At 48.2% G+C, this 18,372-nt stretch overlaps 1 protein-coding gene across 2 annotated transcripts in view; it reads right to left on the bottom strand.

The window, feature by feature from the left end:
- LOC144822536 (aldehyde oxidase-like) overlaps window positions 1-18,372 on the bottom strand; it is a 578,143-nt gene that overhangs the window by 531,779 nt on the left and 27,992 nt on the right. Inside the window, exon 1 of one of the 2 annotated variants that reach the window (XM_078680181.1) lies at window positions 10,290-10,484. The exons of the other annotated variant lie outside the window; for it this stretch is intronic. Within the exon in view, the coding sequence (XP_078536307.1) occupies window positions 10,290-10,343 (54 nt within the window). The 5' untranslated portion in view covers window positions 10,344-10,484. Of the gene's footprint in view, window positions 1-10,289; window positions 10,485-18,372 lie in introns of those variants that run through there. 2 annotated transcript variants of the gene reach the window in all.

Genomic DNA, 18,372 nt, shown 5'->3' with positions numbered 1-18,372 from the left:
ATCATCGAAAGGGCCCATAGGGCCCTATTGGCAAGGCCACCAGAGGGGACAAGACCCCGGCCTGTCATTGCACGCTTCCTCAACTTCGCGGACCGGGACCTGATATTGCGAGAATCCAGAAAGCTGGGGGAAATCCGCGTGGAAAACACGAATATTATGATCTTCCCTGACTACAGCCAGGAAGTGCAAAAACAACGACGTTCCTTTGACGCAATCAAAGCAAAGCTGAGAGACAAGAACATTACATATATGCTGCTTTTCCCGGCAAAGCTGAAGGTGATCTATAAAGACAAAGCACACTTCTTTAACCATCCGGAAGATGCCTGGCAATGGCTGGAGGAACGACCCATATTTTACAGACAGGAGAACAATCGAGGGGGCGGGTCGGACAGGTCGACTCCTCACAGACCACAATGGGAGCGGCCGAAGGCCCAGTGACAAAGGCCACAAAGAAATAGGAGACAGACGCCGACTACGCCCTACCCGGGACGCGGCCAGGTGAGCAGACGGAAAGGACAATCGGCTTCACCCGGAAGGAGAGGCGCAACGGGATCTAGATTCAGTTGACTGGACAGAACCGCCCGCTCGGAGGGAGAAGAGAGAGACGACTCGGAAGCCCACTCATCGGTAGAAGAGGGAGGAGCGCGCTCCGTCCATCCACTGGAAAAGGCGATCCCGGACTTAGAGCGGGATGCTTCGGGGCATACGACTGACCCCCGTCCGGACACGCAGGACTCACGTTCTTGAACAGGGGCAGCTCGGGCAGCTGAGATGACAGCTCGTCGCTAAGGGGACACGCAAGTTGCTACACCCTCCTTATACCTATTGGTTTTCATTATTTGCAGACTCTTTTCTGTACGCATTCTTTAGCTTTGATTCTTGAGGCTGTTTACTTGGGAATGTACTACATGTTCTACATTGAGTTGGATAGAGTAGGTTGAAAGGGAGGGGGACCTTTGGGAGGGCGACAGACCCTCTCCTACTGACAGTTCTGCCTTGCAGAGGGATGGGACTGAAAGGGGAGGAAGGTGGGGTGGGGGGAATGAGGGGGAGTTCAGTTGTGTTGAATCAGCAGGTTGGGGACAGCACAAGGGGGGAGGGCGAGGGGGTTGGGTGGAGTTGGGGGGGAGGGGGGAGAGAGACACTCAACATGTCGGGCACACACACGTGCGAGGCAACACATTCCATCACAAACAGTCAGTGGCTACCAAACGCTATATAGCACACCACGTCGGACGCTAACTTCTGTCCCGCACCGAACACCTTTACAGGAGATCCAAGGTCTTCCATTTACTCACCACCAATATGGCTATGGGGGTTCATGAGAGAGAAGCTGACCACGGGGGGGGCATTAAGGTGATGACCTGGAATGTAAACGGCCTGGGCTGCAAGATAAAACGAGGCTTGGTAAATAACTACATCATAAGGTCTGTGGTACTCCTACAGGAAACACACCTGCAGGGCACTAAATGCGCCTTCCTGGCAAGAGGACAGTACAAAGTTTTGGCACAAGCGGGGTTTTCCTCGGGTTCCAGAGGGGCTGCAATACTGATTAAAAAGCATCCACCAATGAAAGTGACACAAGTCTGGACCGACAGACAGGGCACCTATGTGGGTGTGCGTGGGACATGGAGAAGAAGGGAATATACACTCATATCGGCCTATGCTCCACCTAAACTGCAGACAGACACTATGAAAGGGGTATCAGACATCATTCTCAATACATCGGACACAATCCAAATCCTGGCGATCCAGATTGGTAGACGGAGGAGGGGTAGCCCCGCGATCCTTCGACTCTCGGCATGGGATTTACAAAACCCAGACATTATGAAGGGTCTCAGGTGTTCTTGGCGGAAAACGTGGGATCTGTAGACTTGCAGGTAGTCTTGTGGGAAGCACTCAAAGTGGTGCTTCGTGATAGGGCCCACTGTAGACTAGCAGAGGCTAGAAGGAAGAGCCAGGCAGAGATACAGACCCTAGAAACACAAATATTACAACTGGAGCAAGAACATTTACTCACGAAAGATGTAGGGACACAGAGACGCTTTGCGGATACCCAGGCCCAATATAAACAGCTGGTGACGGGGGAGGCCAAGACGCAAGCGCTGGCTACCCTACACCGCATATATGATGTGGGCGATAAATCAGGGAGACTACTGGCCTGGCTCAGTAGGAAAGAGAGAGACGATCGCTGGGTCGAGAGAGTAAGGGTGGGCCCTGACGCTTGGGTCTGCACTGATGATAGGATAGCTGACGCGTTTGCCGACTGTTGTGAAAATCTATACAGGGCCCGTGATTTAGGCTCCAAAACAGAGGCAATGCAATATATGGCATCCATTAACCTCCCAGCGCTCGAGGAGACCGATCGCGCAGATCTGGAGTCTGACGTCACGGAAGAAGAAGTTCGGGTTGCTTTGACCAAACTTCACGCAGGGAAGGCCGCGGGCCCCAATGGCTTTCCTGCAGAGCTCTTTAAGAAAATGGCTGACCTCCTGACTCGACATTTACTGGGCTTGTTCCGGGATGCTGAAGAAGAGGGACAGTTCCCTCCAGATATCAGACAGGCCACGATTGTCCCGATTCAAAAGCCGGGGAAACCGACGGAGGACTGTACTTCCTACCGTCCCATTTCCCTACTGAATGTGGAGGCCAAGATCTATGCCACCATATTGGCTCTACGCATGAGAAGGGTCATCCCAGGCTTGATACATATGAATCAGACAGGGTTTATTCCCGAAAGGGCTACCAGATATAATTTAAGAAACCAGATATAATTTAAGGAGGACACATAATTGGCTGCATGTGATAGAAGGCAGAATAGAGCCGCATTGGTTCATGTCCCTGGACGCAGAAAAGGCGTTCAACACTGTTCATTGGCCCTTCTTGGAGGGAGTGCTAGAGCAAATGGGCTTTGGACCCAAATACAGACGAAAAATTAGTCTACTCTATGCAGTCCCTGGTGCCCGTGTCAGGGTCAACGGGGCGATGTCGAGAACTTTTCCTATACAGCGGGGAACCCGACAGGGATGCCCCCTGTCACCCCTGCTATTCCCCTGACGATTGAGGTGATGGCCTGCGCGGTCAGACAAAACGAGAGGATCACGGGGTTCCGCATAGGCCAAGCGGACACGTAGGATGAAAAATTGTCCCTATACGCCGATGACGTCCTCCTCTATGTCACGCAACCCGAAAACACAATAACGGCGCTGTTCGATGAACTGGCAAGGTATGGCGCGAGGTCAGGATACCAGATCAACTGGCACAAATCGACGCTCTATGACCCACAAGGGCGTAAGGACTGGCCTCAATTGCCGCATAATCTACAGACGACCGAAGAAGGCTTTCAGTACCTGGGGATATTTGTCACAACTGTCAGAGACGCCTCATATGATCATAATATTGCCTGTGTTGTACGTGGCTTCAAATCCGATGCTAGTAGGTGGCAGTCACTCCCCCTGACAATACTTGGTAGGGCAGCGATGTTAAAAATGATCTCACTCCCAAAATTCCTCTATGCCTTTCAAAACGAATATTTCCCAGTACCACCCAAGACTTTTCGGGACATACACGCGAAGCTCCGGTCATTCTTATGGTTGGGGAAACACCCTAGAGTTGCACTGGCAACTCTACAGAGACACCAATATGACGGGGGGATCTCACTCCCTGACCTAGAGACCTACTATGGGGCGGAGCACCTGGCCCCCATTAATGATTGGCTTCACGCGCCTGCCACTCACCCCACGTATGCCCTGTAAAGGTACCAAATGGGTACACACTCAAGCCTACACTACATATATGGTGGGAAGGGTCAGGCCAGATTGTTGCCAGCCACAAAAATTACACTGGGGGCATGGAACAGACCCACGAGTGTCACCGGGTGGGTTCGCAGAGCTACGAAGCAAACACAACTATGTGAGTGCTCCTGGCTCAAAGAACTTGGCAAATTGAGAGGGTTCCGGGGATGGGACGACATCGGCATCTCTACCCTAGGGGATGTCATAAAAAATGGAGCATTAAAACCCTTTACCTCCCTACAGACTGAATTTGGGCTACACCGCTCTCAGATCTTTAAATACATACAACTGAGACATGCTTACCAGGCGGAGGGGGCACTGCGGGAGACGCTCCCCGAATACGCGCCACTAGAGGGCCGACTACTCCAGGAAAAGATCCCCGGAAAAGTGGTCTCCCTGACCTACAAAACTATTATGAATAATAGACCGAATACACTATCGGGCCTTCGAAACAAGTGGGAGCAAGAAGTGGGGGAGATGGATGAGGTAGATTGGGGGTTACTGATGCACCCTAGAGAAGTAGCAATCAAGTCACGCTTACGCCTAATCCAGTTTAACCCCTTCGACGCTGATGACGAGCTGGGCTCGTCATGAGGTAGCCTCCTCGCACGCTCATGACGAGCCCAGCTCGTCATGTAACATGCACTTTACAAATTCTCAGCATACGAGCGGAATTCCGCCCGCACGCATCAGGTTAAGATCCTACACAGAGTATATTATGACAGAGTAAGGCTCTGTAAAATGGGGAGGGTGTCGGACCCCAGCTGCCTACGCTGTGGACATGAGAGCGGGACTTTTCTACACATAATATGGTCATGCCCAAACATACAATGTCTACAACAACATCACCCCATCTCAAGACCTCTGCAACTCCCTCGCCTCCTACTTCCACAACAAGATCGCAGACATACACAACAGCTTCGTCACTCAGCCAATGCACCCCACGACCGCACCGCCTCCCCCCACCGCCACCCTCCGTGCATGGACCCCGATCAACACCGAAGAAACCCGACGCACGATTAACTCCATCCACTCCGGATCTCCAACCGACCCCTGCCCTCACCACGTCTTCAACAAGACCGACGCCGTCATCGCACCCCACCTACGAGACATCATCAACGCCTCCTTTGACACCGCTACCTTCCCGGAGAGCTGGAAGCACGCCGAACTCAGCGCCCTACTGAAGAAACCATCAGCAGACCCCACCGAACTAAAAAACTACCGCCCGATCTCGCTCCTCCCGTTCCCGGCCAAAGTCATCGAGAAGACCGTCAACAAGCAGCTGGCCGCCTTCCTCGAGACGAACGGATCCCTCGACCTCTCACAATCCGTCTTCCGGGCCAACCACAGCACCGAGACCGCCCTCATCGCAGCCACCGATGACATCCGAGCCCTGCTCGACAACTGGGAAACTGCGGCCCTCATCCTCCTGGACCTCTCCGCGGCATTCGACACTGTCTGCCACCACACCCTAGTGCAGCGCCTCAGCAACGTCGGAATCCTAGAGAAGGCACTGGAATGGATAATCTCCTTCCTCGCCGGAAGAACACAGAGAGTCCGCCTCCCCCCGTTCAAATCAGAAGCCACCGAAGTCATCTGCGGCGTTCCTCAAGGCTCCTCGCTCAGGCCCACCCTCTTCAATGTCTACATGAGCCCCCTTGCGGCCATCGCACGCCAACACAACCTCAACATCATCTCCTACGCCGACGACACCCAGCTGATCCTCTACCTCACCAACGACCCCGCCACCGCCAGAGCCAACCTGCACGAAGGGATGACAGCCGTAGCCGAGTGGATGATGAACAGCCGCCTGAAACTGAACTCAGACATAACGGAAGTCCTCATCCTGGGCTCCTCGCCCTCCGCCTGGGATGACACCTGGTGGCCCCCCGCCCTGGGCAGCGCACCCAAACCAACGGACCACGCACGCAACCTGGGCTTCATCCTGGACTCCTCCCTCTCCATGACCAGACAAGTCAACGCCGTCTCCTCGTCGTGCTTCAACATCCTGCGCATGCTACGTAAGATCTTCCGGTGGATCCCCACCGAGACCAGGAAGACGGTCACCCAGGCCCTCATCACCAGCCGACTGGACTACGGCAACACCCTCTACGCCGGAACCACCGCTAAACTCCAGAAGAGACTCCAACGGATCCAGAATGCATCAGCAAGACTCATCCTCGACATCCCCCGACACAGCCACATCTCCGGACACCTGAGAGACCTGCACTGGCTCCCGGTCAACAAAAGAATCACCTTCCGGCTCCTCACCCACGCACACAAAGCCCTGCACAACCAAGGCCCAAGATACCTCAACAGCCGCCTCAACTTCTACACTCCCACACGCCAGCTTTGATCGACCAGCCACGCCCTCGCCGCCGTCCCCCGCATCCGAAGAGCCACCACAGGAGGAAGGTCATTCTCCTACCTGGCCGCCAAGACTTGGAACTCCCTCCCGACCCATCTCCGCCTGACCCAAGACCACCTCGCATTCAGGAAGCAGCTCAAGACCTGGCTGTTCGAGCAGTAGCGGACCCCCCCCCTCCTCAAGCGCCTTGAGACCCTCCGGGTGAGTAGTGCACTATACAAATGCAATGATTGATTGATTGATTGATTGGAGTGCGATCACCACGGAATTTAGTAAAATATTGGAGATAGACATACCACTTGATCCGAAGCTTGTCCTGTTGGAAATGACCAATGACATAGATCTGGCCCGCCCATTGCTAATCTTTCTGGTGCTGGCCTTAGTAGTGGCTAAGAGAGATGTAGCCAGGAAATGGGGAGCACCTGAAACGCCTCAGCTTTGGGAATGGAGGAGGGGACGGGACACCTACATGGCGGCGGAAAGGGGCACATATAAAGCGAGAGGCTGCCCGACAAAATGTTGTAAAGTATGGAGTAAATGGAGACGTTATCATGGTCTGGACGGGGGTCTTTGAAGAGACCACAGCAAACGCGAGTCAGCAGTAGGGGGGGGGTGGGGGGGGGAAGTTATGCGAAATCATGAAGGTGGGTGGGAACTACAGGGAGAACTGTTATGGATGAATATTTGGACTATGACGATGGGACTTTGCGTTTTGACAAAATGGGACGGATGTGGGGTTGGGGGCACGGGGTGGCTGCCTGATGGTGACATGCCTGTTCTATGTGTTACCTTGTGATAAAACAATAAAAACGGAAGTGCAGTTTTTGAATAGCAATGGGCTTACTCTTTTTGTGTCGGTGTTTGTATTTGCATTTCCCTCTATAACCTCCTCCTTACTTCTCCCTAAACTCCTCCTTAGTCCCTCCCAAGCCCCTCCCATTTCCTAGTTGATGTGCTCATTTTCCGCCACTCCCCCAGTCCTTCCTACATTTACTACTAAGTAGTCAATTATATGTGTGGCGATCCCCACAAAGACAATAAATGAGAGGAGGAGGTGACGATTTACACCAGCAGTTTGTCAATAGCATTTTTAGCAAGTAAATATTATTATTGTAGTACTACAAAATGCAGTTTGTACATTGTGCCCAAAGTGTTAACAAATTACAGTCAGTCCCATTGGCATCGAATCCACAGAAAGAGGATTATCTCCCAAATACCATTCCAAAATATAAGGCATGTAGAAAACTCTGATTGGCTGGCATAAGGAATCGGAGCCATATCTGCTGCTTCAATATTACAGAGTTCCCTGAAGGGTCTCAAAAATTGGATCTGATTAAAAAAAGTGACAATGATGGCAGTGCTGTGATCTGCGGACTTGAGGCAACAAAACCATCAGAGAGGCAATAATTCTTGAGAGGATGCACATATTCTGTTTTTTTCCTGACTCATCGTACAGAAAGAGAACACGAGTGGCCATTAAAATTGGATTTGAATGTGCTGGGTGCTTAAGCATTATCGCTCCACAAAGCTAATGGTATACCACTAGGATGATAAACATGTATTTGGCCTATGGCATTTCTGGATGGTGTGAGGAGGGGGGACTTCAAGTTGCATGGAAATGGATCCTCTGTAAATTTATTGTGTGTAAGGTGTGAGGTGGGTACTGACATTCCGGAGAGTGAAACAGGATCTACTTTGGTGTCGATAAAAGGGGACAAGTTGAGAGGACTCCCACATAGTATTGTGTTCTTTAATGCTGTTGTCCCCATTTTGCTTCCTTCCCTCTCTTGCGTCCACGAGACCACTAAGCAATCGTATGTTTAAATGGTATGGATTGTGGAAAAGTAATTAGAAATGCAACATAGTTAAGGTTCGACTTCAACTCTTGTTTGTCTGAAGTGGGCCATTGGATAGCTTTAATCAGACTTGTTCAGAATTTTAAAAAAGAAGCCGAAATGTGCTTCTTTTAGGTTGCCGGTGACCAAGAGACGGCTCCAGTTTTGTATCTAGCTTTTTGACTGATGGGTCTCAGTGAGCCCCCGCCCCCTCCCAAGAATAATATGTAGAGGTTGAAAAAGCGACGCTTATGACATGTAGATTCGCATTCAATGGGATTCGCCTACACAGCACTCAAACAATGAGCTAGAATTGAAATTATTTTGCGAATTCGACTATATTGCGAATTTGTGTTCAGGTCTGTTCATGAATCTCACTCAGCGCACTCTTTTGCACACATCACTTCACTGTGCCGTCGGCTGGAGTATCCACAACCGAATTGTTGAAATAAAGAGATTGATAAGTAAAGTTTGGCATTTCTATATTTTGTGTGTGTGTCGCTGGCTTGCTCAAGCCAAGGAAGCTCGGGTGCAGATTTGAAGCTCAGCAGGGTTGACTCAGCATTTCATTCCTCCGAGGCTGGAATACTGTAGAGTTACATACTAGTGCTATAAAATAGCAAAACTCTGTTAATAAGTGGTTATATGTTCTTTATCGACCAAGAAGTTTCATGACGGTTCTATGATTTCAGTATGCATGAAAAAATACAGTGACATAGTCTGGTGGATTGTTTTCCTATCTGTGTCTTAAGTGACATCGGTCCCCCAGGCCTCACACTGCAATTATTAAAAATCACAGCTTTTAAATTAGCCCTTATTTGGTTTTCTATCCACGTCTTTGATCATGGCCATGTCCAGACTGGATTATTGCAATTGACTCCAACATGGGCACCCAGGCAAAACTGCAGGTAGCCCAGAGCGCTCTCGCTAGAGCGATTCTTGACATCCCGAAGCGCCAGCCTGCTGCTGCGGGACTATGCGAGCTGCACAGGCTCCCAGCTCAAGTTTAAAGCACTCTGCACTGCACACAAGGCTCTTTATCAGGCGAGTCTGACGGGGATCAAGGTGGTGTTCCTCCGGTACATTCCTGGCAGAAATCTTCGATCAGCCCGTCGCAACCTGGTTATCCTGCCTGTAGTTCGCAAAAAGAGATGGGGGGCAGAATATTTTTGGTTGGTGCTGCCAGACTTTGGACCGGTCTCCCCCAATCGTTGACTGCGATCAGTAAACATCTGCCTTTTAGAAAGGCGTTAAAGACCCGGCTGTATGCTACTTAGGCACCCCCTACATATGCGCACAGCTTGAATGTGCATTGGCTGGTGGCGGAGTGCTGTAATTATAGCGCCTTGATGCAACTGTCACGCTTTACAAATTAAAAGTTTTTTTAAAGTCTTTAAAAAAACTGCTCAATATTTTAGAAAATCACTGTTAAAATCCTTAAGGTATCCCATGTTAGCAGTACAATCTCTTTTTACTTCACCTGACAGCCCCTAAGACTATTTGCTTTTTCAAGCTGATTTGTTTCTGTAGTTCTTTTTCGTTATGCAACTTAGGAGTCTTGCACTTGCATAATGCATATTTCGGAATGATTCGCCTTTACGTGTCTGAGTGAGATCAGGTTGTGGGTTGATGTTTGCGAGGGAGTACGATGGGAGCTTTGTAGTTGAGGAACAAGGCAGTGTGAGTTTCTCGCATTGTCAGTGTGTCAATAAGGTGTGCAGACTACCTGCACATCCTGTAATTGGCCTCTCTGCAGAGTACACAGAGCAATGATTGCAGATGTCCCAAATGTAACTGTGGAAAAGTGTGAGATATGTATGTAGATGGAGGATTAAGAAAGATGTGCGGAGAAAAGGGGGTTAAATGTCTTTCAAACTGAGATGCTGCATAAGAAAGTGGCTGGATGGAGTAAACAGAGTGTCTGACAGCTCCAAAGGTCACTACTTCCCTTTCCCCAGACATTAACTGGTCATAAACTAAGCTGGAAGAAGCGCAGGATTTTAGTTTAAGTGTTTGAAGCCACACTTAATAATATAATGGGAGATGGTATGCCACGCTTGCAGGCGGGAAATCTTATAGGAAACGTTTGACTTTAATCTGTAGGGCATGTTACAGAACGCTCTGATTACTTTCTGACAGTAAGCCGGTAGTTTCAGATGCATCCACGTTGAAAAGTTACATTTAAAAATGGTGCATCGACCACCACTAAAATGCGAAGACTTGACCCGCCAAAAATATAAAAATGCTCCGGAATAGACTCAGCACGTTTTAAATGCGCGTAGAAATACTCACCTTTTTCCCATTTACAAAGAAAACCAGATGCTCGGATGCGTCAGCGGCAGCCATGTCTGGCTCTTCAGCGGCAAGGCGGGAACCTGCAGACTGAGGGCTGAGAGGAAACCCAAGGAAGTGTGTCGGTGCCCAAAAGATAACACCGACGTGTGCCTGCTTCGAACATTCGCCTGTAAAACATTACACAGGTAGGAGGCAGGGCACGTGGCCGCCTCCCACTGTAAAGCAAGTGACCTGTGCCTAGACTCGCCGGGAGAGGCGCGCGCAGCCTGCCAACGTTCGAAGCAGACATTGATTACAGCTGCCAGGTGAGGGGTAAACCCGCGCGCTGCTCGAGAACAAACGTCACTTTCGTCAAATTACAGTACTGAAAGAGAGGTGACATTTAACGCGGAGCTTGGAAGAAAAAGGTGCTCTGTTACTTGCCGTAAAGGAAGTTGGATATTACACACAGCGGACAAAGTGCATTAAGAAAAGTGTGAGACCTGCTATCTTGAGTGCAATGTTGGCGTAGTAAATGTGGGGACGGGGTCATAATGTGGCTAAAAGGAACGAAATATTCTATAACTATTTTCTTACCCATACACCTTCAATTAAAAATACATGTAACAAATGTATTTAAGGGAAAATAGTTTTTGCCGACAGGACTGAAGATAATCACTTAAGATAAAGCAGGGTGTGCCCAGGCAGTCCTTGATTTAAAATCTGATATGTGCTTAAGTAAGTAATTTGTTTAGAATATGTGCTGCACCCAGTATAAGATGGGTTGTACACAAGCTATAGAAAAATGTGCAAAAAGATTATGTTTAAATGTTTATAGTGCCTTCAAAACTTGTTTATAGTAATACTCTGATAGTACCTCGTGCACACCTTTTTATAAGTTTCCTTTAAAAGGACAAATTCCAGAGTCTATTCATTAAAGCGTATGCTGCTCCCAAGCAACACTTAAAAAAATATATGTTCATTAGTTTCCAAATACACATGTCGCGTACAAAATCAACATCTCATGTAGTTTAAGAACAACTTAAAACAAACATCCCGTGGCTATCAATGTTGCTGCCTAGTTACCCTCATTACAGTCAGAGGTGTTGTTACAGATATCTTTGTGATGTAAAACACAGGTACAGTACTATACATCTTCACATTCTGTCAATGTTTCTTGTTCTTGAGATCGTAAATATTGCACCAGTCACCAGTGGCTCCCAAACGTCCTTGGGTCTAGAGTCTAGACTGAGGCAGCTGGCAATTCTTCTGCATACAATTCCAAGTTCTCCCGCAATATACAATATCCTTTATCCAAAGTTCTGGGAGTGGGGGGCTGAACTTTCCCATCTCATCGCCACCCTCCTTTTTGCTAGCAGTAGAGCAATTCTAATACATTTACCGGTGACACCTTTCAGAAACGGCGTGTGACAAAGCAGGCACACCTGTGGGGTGCATTGCCGGTCAACAGTGGTTATAACTTGCAGTCTTTGTATCACCTCTGCCCAGAACCCAGCCACCTGGCTGCACTGCCAAGCCAGGTGCCAGAAATCGGCCCGTGTACTCCGCATCTTTTACATGTACCATTATCCCGAAGGCCGTATTTATGCAATTTGAATGGTGTGTGGTACATTTGGTGTAAAAATTTGAAATGAATAATGCGCAGATCACCATTAGATGTAAATGCGCTTGTTAGCTGACAGCAGTATTCCCACTAATTCTGGGTAAGCTGAGAGCAGAGTTTAGTATTCCAGCGAGCAAGGCTCCTTTCAATGAGAGTAGCTTTCTCATCTCCTGCTGCCCTGTACAGCTTAGAGGTCAGTTCATGCCTTGAGGAGCTTATTAGAAGGTTCTGTAAGGTTTGCAATGTTGGCGGTTCTTTCATTGCCCTCTTGAGTGTGAAATTGAAACAAGAACAATGGCGACTTGTTATGTATATATTGTAACTCTTCTTCCGTGGTTTTCCCTAATTACTATTTCCGGGTCACGGTCGACCCATACCCCCAAGTATTTAACAGGGTCGGATGACCAAGTAAAAGGGAACTCCAGAACGTATGGGACAGTGACCGTGGTCAGAGGTATTATCATTGATTAACTCCAGTTTATGCTGATTCCTGAGAAAAACCTGAACCTAATGTACTCACACAAAATTTGTATAAGGAACGTTTGCGGTTCCTGGACAAAGAGCACCATGTCGTCGGGTAGAGTGATATGCTTACTGAGACGATGTGCAAAGTGCAGGGCCGCCTCTTTATGTCTCTGTCTGATTATGCAAGCCAGGGGTTCCAGCACAAGAAAGCATTGGTGCAAGGTGGCATCGTTGCCTTGTGCTCCTACTTATCCAAATTGTTTCCGATGTGACTCCGTCCACCCGAACCCGCACCACGGGGCCAGTGTACAGCAGCCGCACTCATCTACTATAGAACTCGATAGAGTCGAAAGCCTTTGTTGCTTCCAGCATCAATGCCGCAGCCCGAAGCTTATGGTCAAGTATATTGAACATTGCAAATATTGTTCGCAGGTTGTGTGACGTGGACCTGTCAGGAATAAATCCAGATTGATCGAGGAGGATTAGCAGCAGCATGAGCGGTTGAAGTCTAGTGGCCAACATTTTTGCTAGGATTTTCACGTCTATATTAATAAGTGACAATGGGCGATACGATTCACAATTATAGGGCGGTGTATCGTTTTTAGGGCTCGGCCTACGTCACTACTTCGTCAGAAGTGGGGCGGAGCTCCGAGCCGTATTGTTAAGGAGCTCAGAATCGTGAAGTAAAAATTCCTCAGTGCGCGAGAATTTTTCGTGGTGTTGTGTGCCATCTGCATGGTCATTGGTCCTTTCACGGCTGTGTTTTTGTAAGTGTTCACGCAATAGGCCCTAGGAATTTTTCTCTATTGACTTCCTGCATTTTCCGTACTTACACGCGCATGAGAATGCCATAAATTCCCCAATTACCAGATGTCAGGGTCCGTTCGCGCATTCACAACTCTGTAGTTTTCTTGAGCTGTGTGTGCGCGCATGCTGTCTCCCCGTCCAGGAGAATGCCATAAATTCTCAATTCCACTGAATCAAAGGAGAGAGGGAGGACTAGGTAAGCTAGTCCGGATCCCCGTTATTATATATCAAAATCAAGAAGGACTAGCTAGGTATTTTACAATTCTCAATTAGCAGCTGTCAGAGGTGCCGGTAATTGAAGGCAGATGCTTGTTTTTCAATGCTGCTTTATTGCCGTCACACGTAGAGTGCAGAGTAGTGAGTGCAGAGTAGTGAGTGCAGAGTAGTGAGTGAAGAGTGAGTGTGCAGAGTGCAGAGTAGTGAGAGTAGAGTGAGTGTGCAGAGTGCAAAGTAGTGAGTGCAGAGTAGGTAGTGCAGAGTAGTGAGTGCAGAATAGTGAGTAGTGAGTGCAGAATAGTGAGTAGTGCGTGCAGAGTAGTGAGTAGTGAGTGCAGAGTAGTGAGTGCAGAGTAGTGAGTGCAGAGTAGTGAAGAGTAGTGAGTGCAGAGTAGTGAGTGCAGAGTAGTGAGTGCAGAGTAGTGAGTAGTGAGTGCAGAGTAGTGAGTGCAGAGTAGTGAGTAGTGAGTGCAGAGTAGTGAGTAGTGAGTGCAGAGTAGTGAGTAGTGAGTGCAGAGTAGTGAATAGTGAGTAGTGAGTGCAGAGTAGTGAGTATTGAGTAGTGAGTAGTGAGTGCAGAGTAGTTAGTGCAGAGTAGTGAGTAGTGAGTGCAGAGTAGTGAGTGCAGAGTAGTGAGTAGTGAATGCAGAGTAGTGAGTAGTGAGTGCAGAGTAGTGAGTAGTGAGTAGTGAGTGCAGAGTAGTGAGTAGTGAGTAGTGAGTGCAGAGTAGTGAGTGCAGAGTAGTGAGTAGTGAGTGCAGAGTAGTGCATGCAGAGTAGTGAGTAGTGAGTGCAGAGTAGTGAGTAGTGAGTGCAGAGTAGTGAGTAGTGAGTGCAGAGTAGTGAGTAGTGAGTATTGAGTGCAGAGTAGTGAGTGCAGAGTAGTGAGTAGTGAGTGCAGAGTAGTGAGTAGTGAGTGCAGAGTAGTGAGTAGTGAGTGCAGAGTAGTGAGTGCAGAGTAATGAGTACTGAGTAGTAAGTAGTGAGTGCAGAGTAGTGAGTAGTGAGTGCAGAGTAGTGAGTAGTGAGTGCAGAGTAGTGAGTGCAGAGTAGTGAGTGCAGAGTAGTGAGTAGTGAGTGCAGAGTAGTGAGTAGTGAGTGCTGAGTAGTGAGTAGTGAGTAGTGAGTGCAGAGTAGTGAGTGCAGAGTAGTGAGTGCAGAGTAGTGAGTGCAGAGTAGTGAGTAGTGAGTACAGAGTAGTGAGTGCAGAGTAGTGAGTGCAGAGTGGTGAGTGCAGAGTGGTGAGTGCAGAGTGGTGAGTGCAGAGTAGTGAGTGCAGAGTAGTGAGTGCAGAGTAGTGAGTAGTAAGTAGTGAGTGCAGAGTAGTGAGTAGTGAGTAGTGAGTGCTGAGTAGTGAGTAGTGAGTGCAGAGTAGTGAGTAGTGAGTGCAGAGTAGTGAGTAGTGAGTGCAGAGTAGTGAGTTGTGAGTAGTGTAGTGAGTAGTGAGTAGTGAGTGCAGAGTAGTGAGTAGTGAGTGCAGAGTAGTGAGTAGTGAGTAGTGAGTGCAGAGTAGTGAGTGCAGAGTAGTGAGTAGTGAGTGCAGAGTAGTGAGTAGTAAGTAGTGAGTAGTGAGTGCAGAGTAGTGAGTAGTGAGTGCAGAGTAGTGAGTAGTGAGTGCAGAGTAGTGAGTAGTGAGTAGTGAGTGCAGAGTAGTGAGTGCAGAGTGGTGAGTGCAGAGTGGTGAGTGCAGAGTGCAGAGTAGTGAGTGCAGAGTAGTGAGTGCAGAGTAGTGAGTGCAGAGTAGTGAGTGCAGAGTAGTGAGTAGTGAGTAGTGAGTGCCGAGTAGTGAGTGCCGAGTAGTGAGTGCCGAGTAGTGAGTGCCGAGTAGGGAGTTCCGAGTAGTGAGTGCCGTGTAGTGAGTGCCGTGTAGTGAGTGCCGTGTAGTGAGTGCCGTGTAGTGAGTGCAGAGTAGTGAGTGCAGAGTAGTGAGTGCAGAGTAGTGAGTGCAGAGTAGTGAGTGCGCAGAGTGAGTGCGCAGAGTGAGTGCGCAGAGTGAGTGCGCAGAGTGAGTGCGTGCAGGGTGAGCAGTGTGTGAGCGTGCAGGGTGAGCAGTGTGTGAGCAGTGTGTGAGCGTGCAGGGTGAACATTGTGTGAGCATGCAAGGTGAACAGTGTGTGAGCGTGCAAGGTGAACAGTTTGTGAGTGTGCAGGGTGAACAATTCCAATCCAAACCACATAATTCCATTACACACCACATGCATACACTCCATAACACATGGCCAAAAGACATTGCCATTTACAATGTCATTAGCTCTAACTCAAATAAATCCGAGACCTATTGCATTTCCAATGCTTGTTTAACAGGGTAATTAACAGGGTAATTAACAGGGCTTCTCTGAGCGATGAGAGCAATATTCCCATTCTGTATCCTTCCTCGTACATATCCATTTTATAGGGTGTGAGTTCCCCTGGAAATTCCTTATGGAATCCACATGTAAGGCCGTCAGGCCCTGGTGCTTTCTTATTAGGCAGCGAACGGATTGCTTCGCAAATATCAGGGGTTTCCATTGGCTAACAGAGGTATTCGCACTGTCAAGCAGATAGCCAAGCAATTGCGACAGCTGCTAGATAATCTTCTAGCTCATTGAAGTCCAATCCTCCTTGTGAGGTATATAACTCGGCATAGCAGTTGCGAAATTGCTCCACGATTGCTTGCGTAGAGTAATGGTCCCCCCCTCCATGATCTGTGATTTTGGTTATGACTTAATGGTCTGATCTTAGAAGCTGAATTGCACCCTGGTGTACCTCCTTCGCCATATGCATGAACCACGTGTCTTTTAGAGTGGTGGCGTACCTCATTATATGCCAATTCATTAGATTCTAGAATTAGGTCTTTAATTTGAGCAAGCGTGTGCGTGCACGGGAGGGTTTCGTGGTGGTGTTCAAGCTGCCCTAGTGTGTTTTCCACTTTGGCTAGGTGGCCCCAGATATCCCGAAGTTTACCTGCTGTCGTGCTAATGCAGGTGCCTCTTACGGTGACCTTGAAGGCCCCCCAGAGAGTTGCAGCACTGCCCACCGATCCCTTGTTTAATTCAAAGTATTGGTTTACCGTCTCTCTGATCGTTTCAGTGTATAAAGGGTCTAGCAGCGCCTCTGATCTGAAACACCATGTGAACTGCCTGGGGAAGCCTCATGGATTGGATTGACCTTAACTGGATTATGGTCGGATAACGTTCTGGGCACTGTGTCTATTTTGGAATCCCATGTATTAGCGCCCTCGCCCAACAGCCAGTAGTCCAGTCGTGACCAGCTGCCATGAACAATGGAGGCATGCATGCCCTCTATCCTATCAATGTAGCGAAGTCTCCATGTGTCTACAAGTCCTAGTTTAGCCATCCCACTATTTATAATCTTAGCCGCGTTAGGTGACTAACCTCCTTGCCCACTAGATCTGCCTTTACTTGGGTCCAGGTGTGTGTATAGGTCGCCACCCCAGATCATTTCTGATGCAGGTTATTCGCGTAATAAGTTAAATATGCCCTCGAAAAAACCAGGTTCATCAGTGTTAGGTCCATATACATTCACTATAGTTAATAATGATCCAGCTAGTTTACCATGCATTATAGCGTAACATCCCCCATCATCCGTGCAGGACTTAATCAGGGTGAAAAGGAGGTTTTACTTTACAAGTGTTATCACCCTGTTTGACTCCTGGTGTCTTTGGTCATTGTCCAATTTTGCCATCACTGAGACCGTTGCCTCCAACAAGGAGGTGTCACCAATACAGCTGTCCTAGGTCATTAATTAATAATGTTATAACATATGCCAAAGAGCAACTGAATCATAGTTCTGAAGAAACCGACTGAAAAGAAGTCAGATCCTGGGACTACTGCATCTTCTACGCTATGTACGACCAACATATTTCCTTTTTAATGATTGGGCAGTTTTTGCACCATATGCACTTGCTCCTCAAACAGCTGCAGTTGAATGGAGGCGAGTAAACCTCTATCCCCCTTTGATCAGACTCCTCTCTTTTGTACAGCCACTGACACAACAGTCTAAACTACTCCAGCTTTTTCTTGTCCCCCCCATATGATGGGCGTCTCCAATTTCCATTATTCAGCCCTTGCACATATCCTCTCTGCTTTGAGGCTAATTATTACTCTGCTTTATTTCCCCTCTTTGTAGTACCATTGCTTAAGTCTAACCAACGTGGTACCCCTCTCCATTTCCATTGATTTCATTTGCCCTTTAATGACATATGTTGTTTATTAAACAAAGAATCAAAAGGGGAAGTGAAGAGGTAGTGCTAGAAAGCACTCAGGTGGGTGCACCCTCCTCCAGTTAATGGTATAAATAAACAACAAGTTCCACCTCTAGAAGATTTCCTGTGAGCCAGAGTATATCAGGCATACACAGTATTTGTTAAAATACCCCTCACACACCAAAAGGACCCTTAGTGTCATGCTTCATCATCGGGGTCTTCCCGCCCCGCTGCGGGACGGGCGTGCTACGACTAGTGACTACGCTGGAGCACTTAGATATTGTAAGTGCTATGTGAAGTGTATTGAGTGAGTGTGAGTAGGGTCAGGAGTGATATGGAAAAGTGAGATTTAAAAGAATACCTGGCCTTGTGAAAGCAAAAAAATCTTTATTAGTCATAGGCTGGTACTGAAGAACTGGGATTTCAAGTACCCAGCGGCGCCAGGGACACGCCCAAAGTCCTCTGGGTTCCCTTGCCTTGGTATACAGAGACACGGAATACTTCTAGGTGGCATCAGAGATCAAATTTATTAGCTGCAGCTAGTAGCAGAAATCCCAGCAATACAACACAGTGTACAACTCAAGAAACTGCTCAATTTTACTAAGGCGAGACATCCCTATTTATACACAAAAAGGTACATTTAAAATGCACGCCCCTGCACCAAAATTCAACCAATAGAAATACATGACATCACACAGCATCATATAGTAAAGCTCATTTTACAGTGTCCCAACCCACAAGTTAATATTTAGGCATATCTAAATAATAATCTGGAAGGCCCGGAC

Source organism: Lissotriton helveticus, chromosome 3_1 (genome assembly GCF_964261635.1).
Source record: "Lissotriton helveticus chromosome 3_1, aLisHel1.1, whole genome shotgun sequence".
In the NCBI taxonomy this organism is placed as follows: domain Eukaryota; kingdom Metazoa; phylum Chordata; class Amphibia; order Caudata; family Salamandridae; genus Lissotriton; species Lissotriton helveticus.
This window is presented reverse-complemented; position numbering and strand designations above follow the sequence as displayed.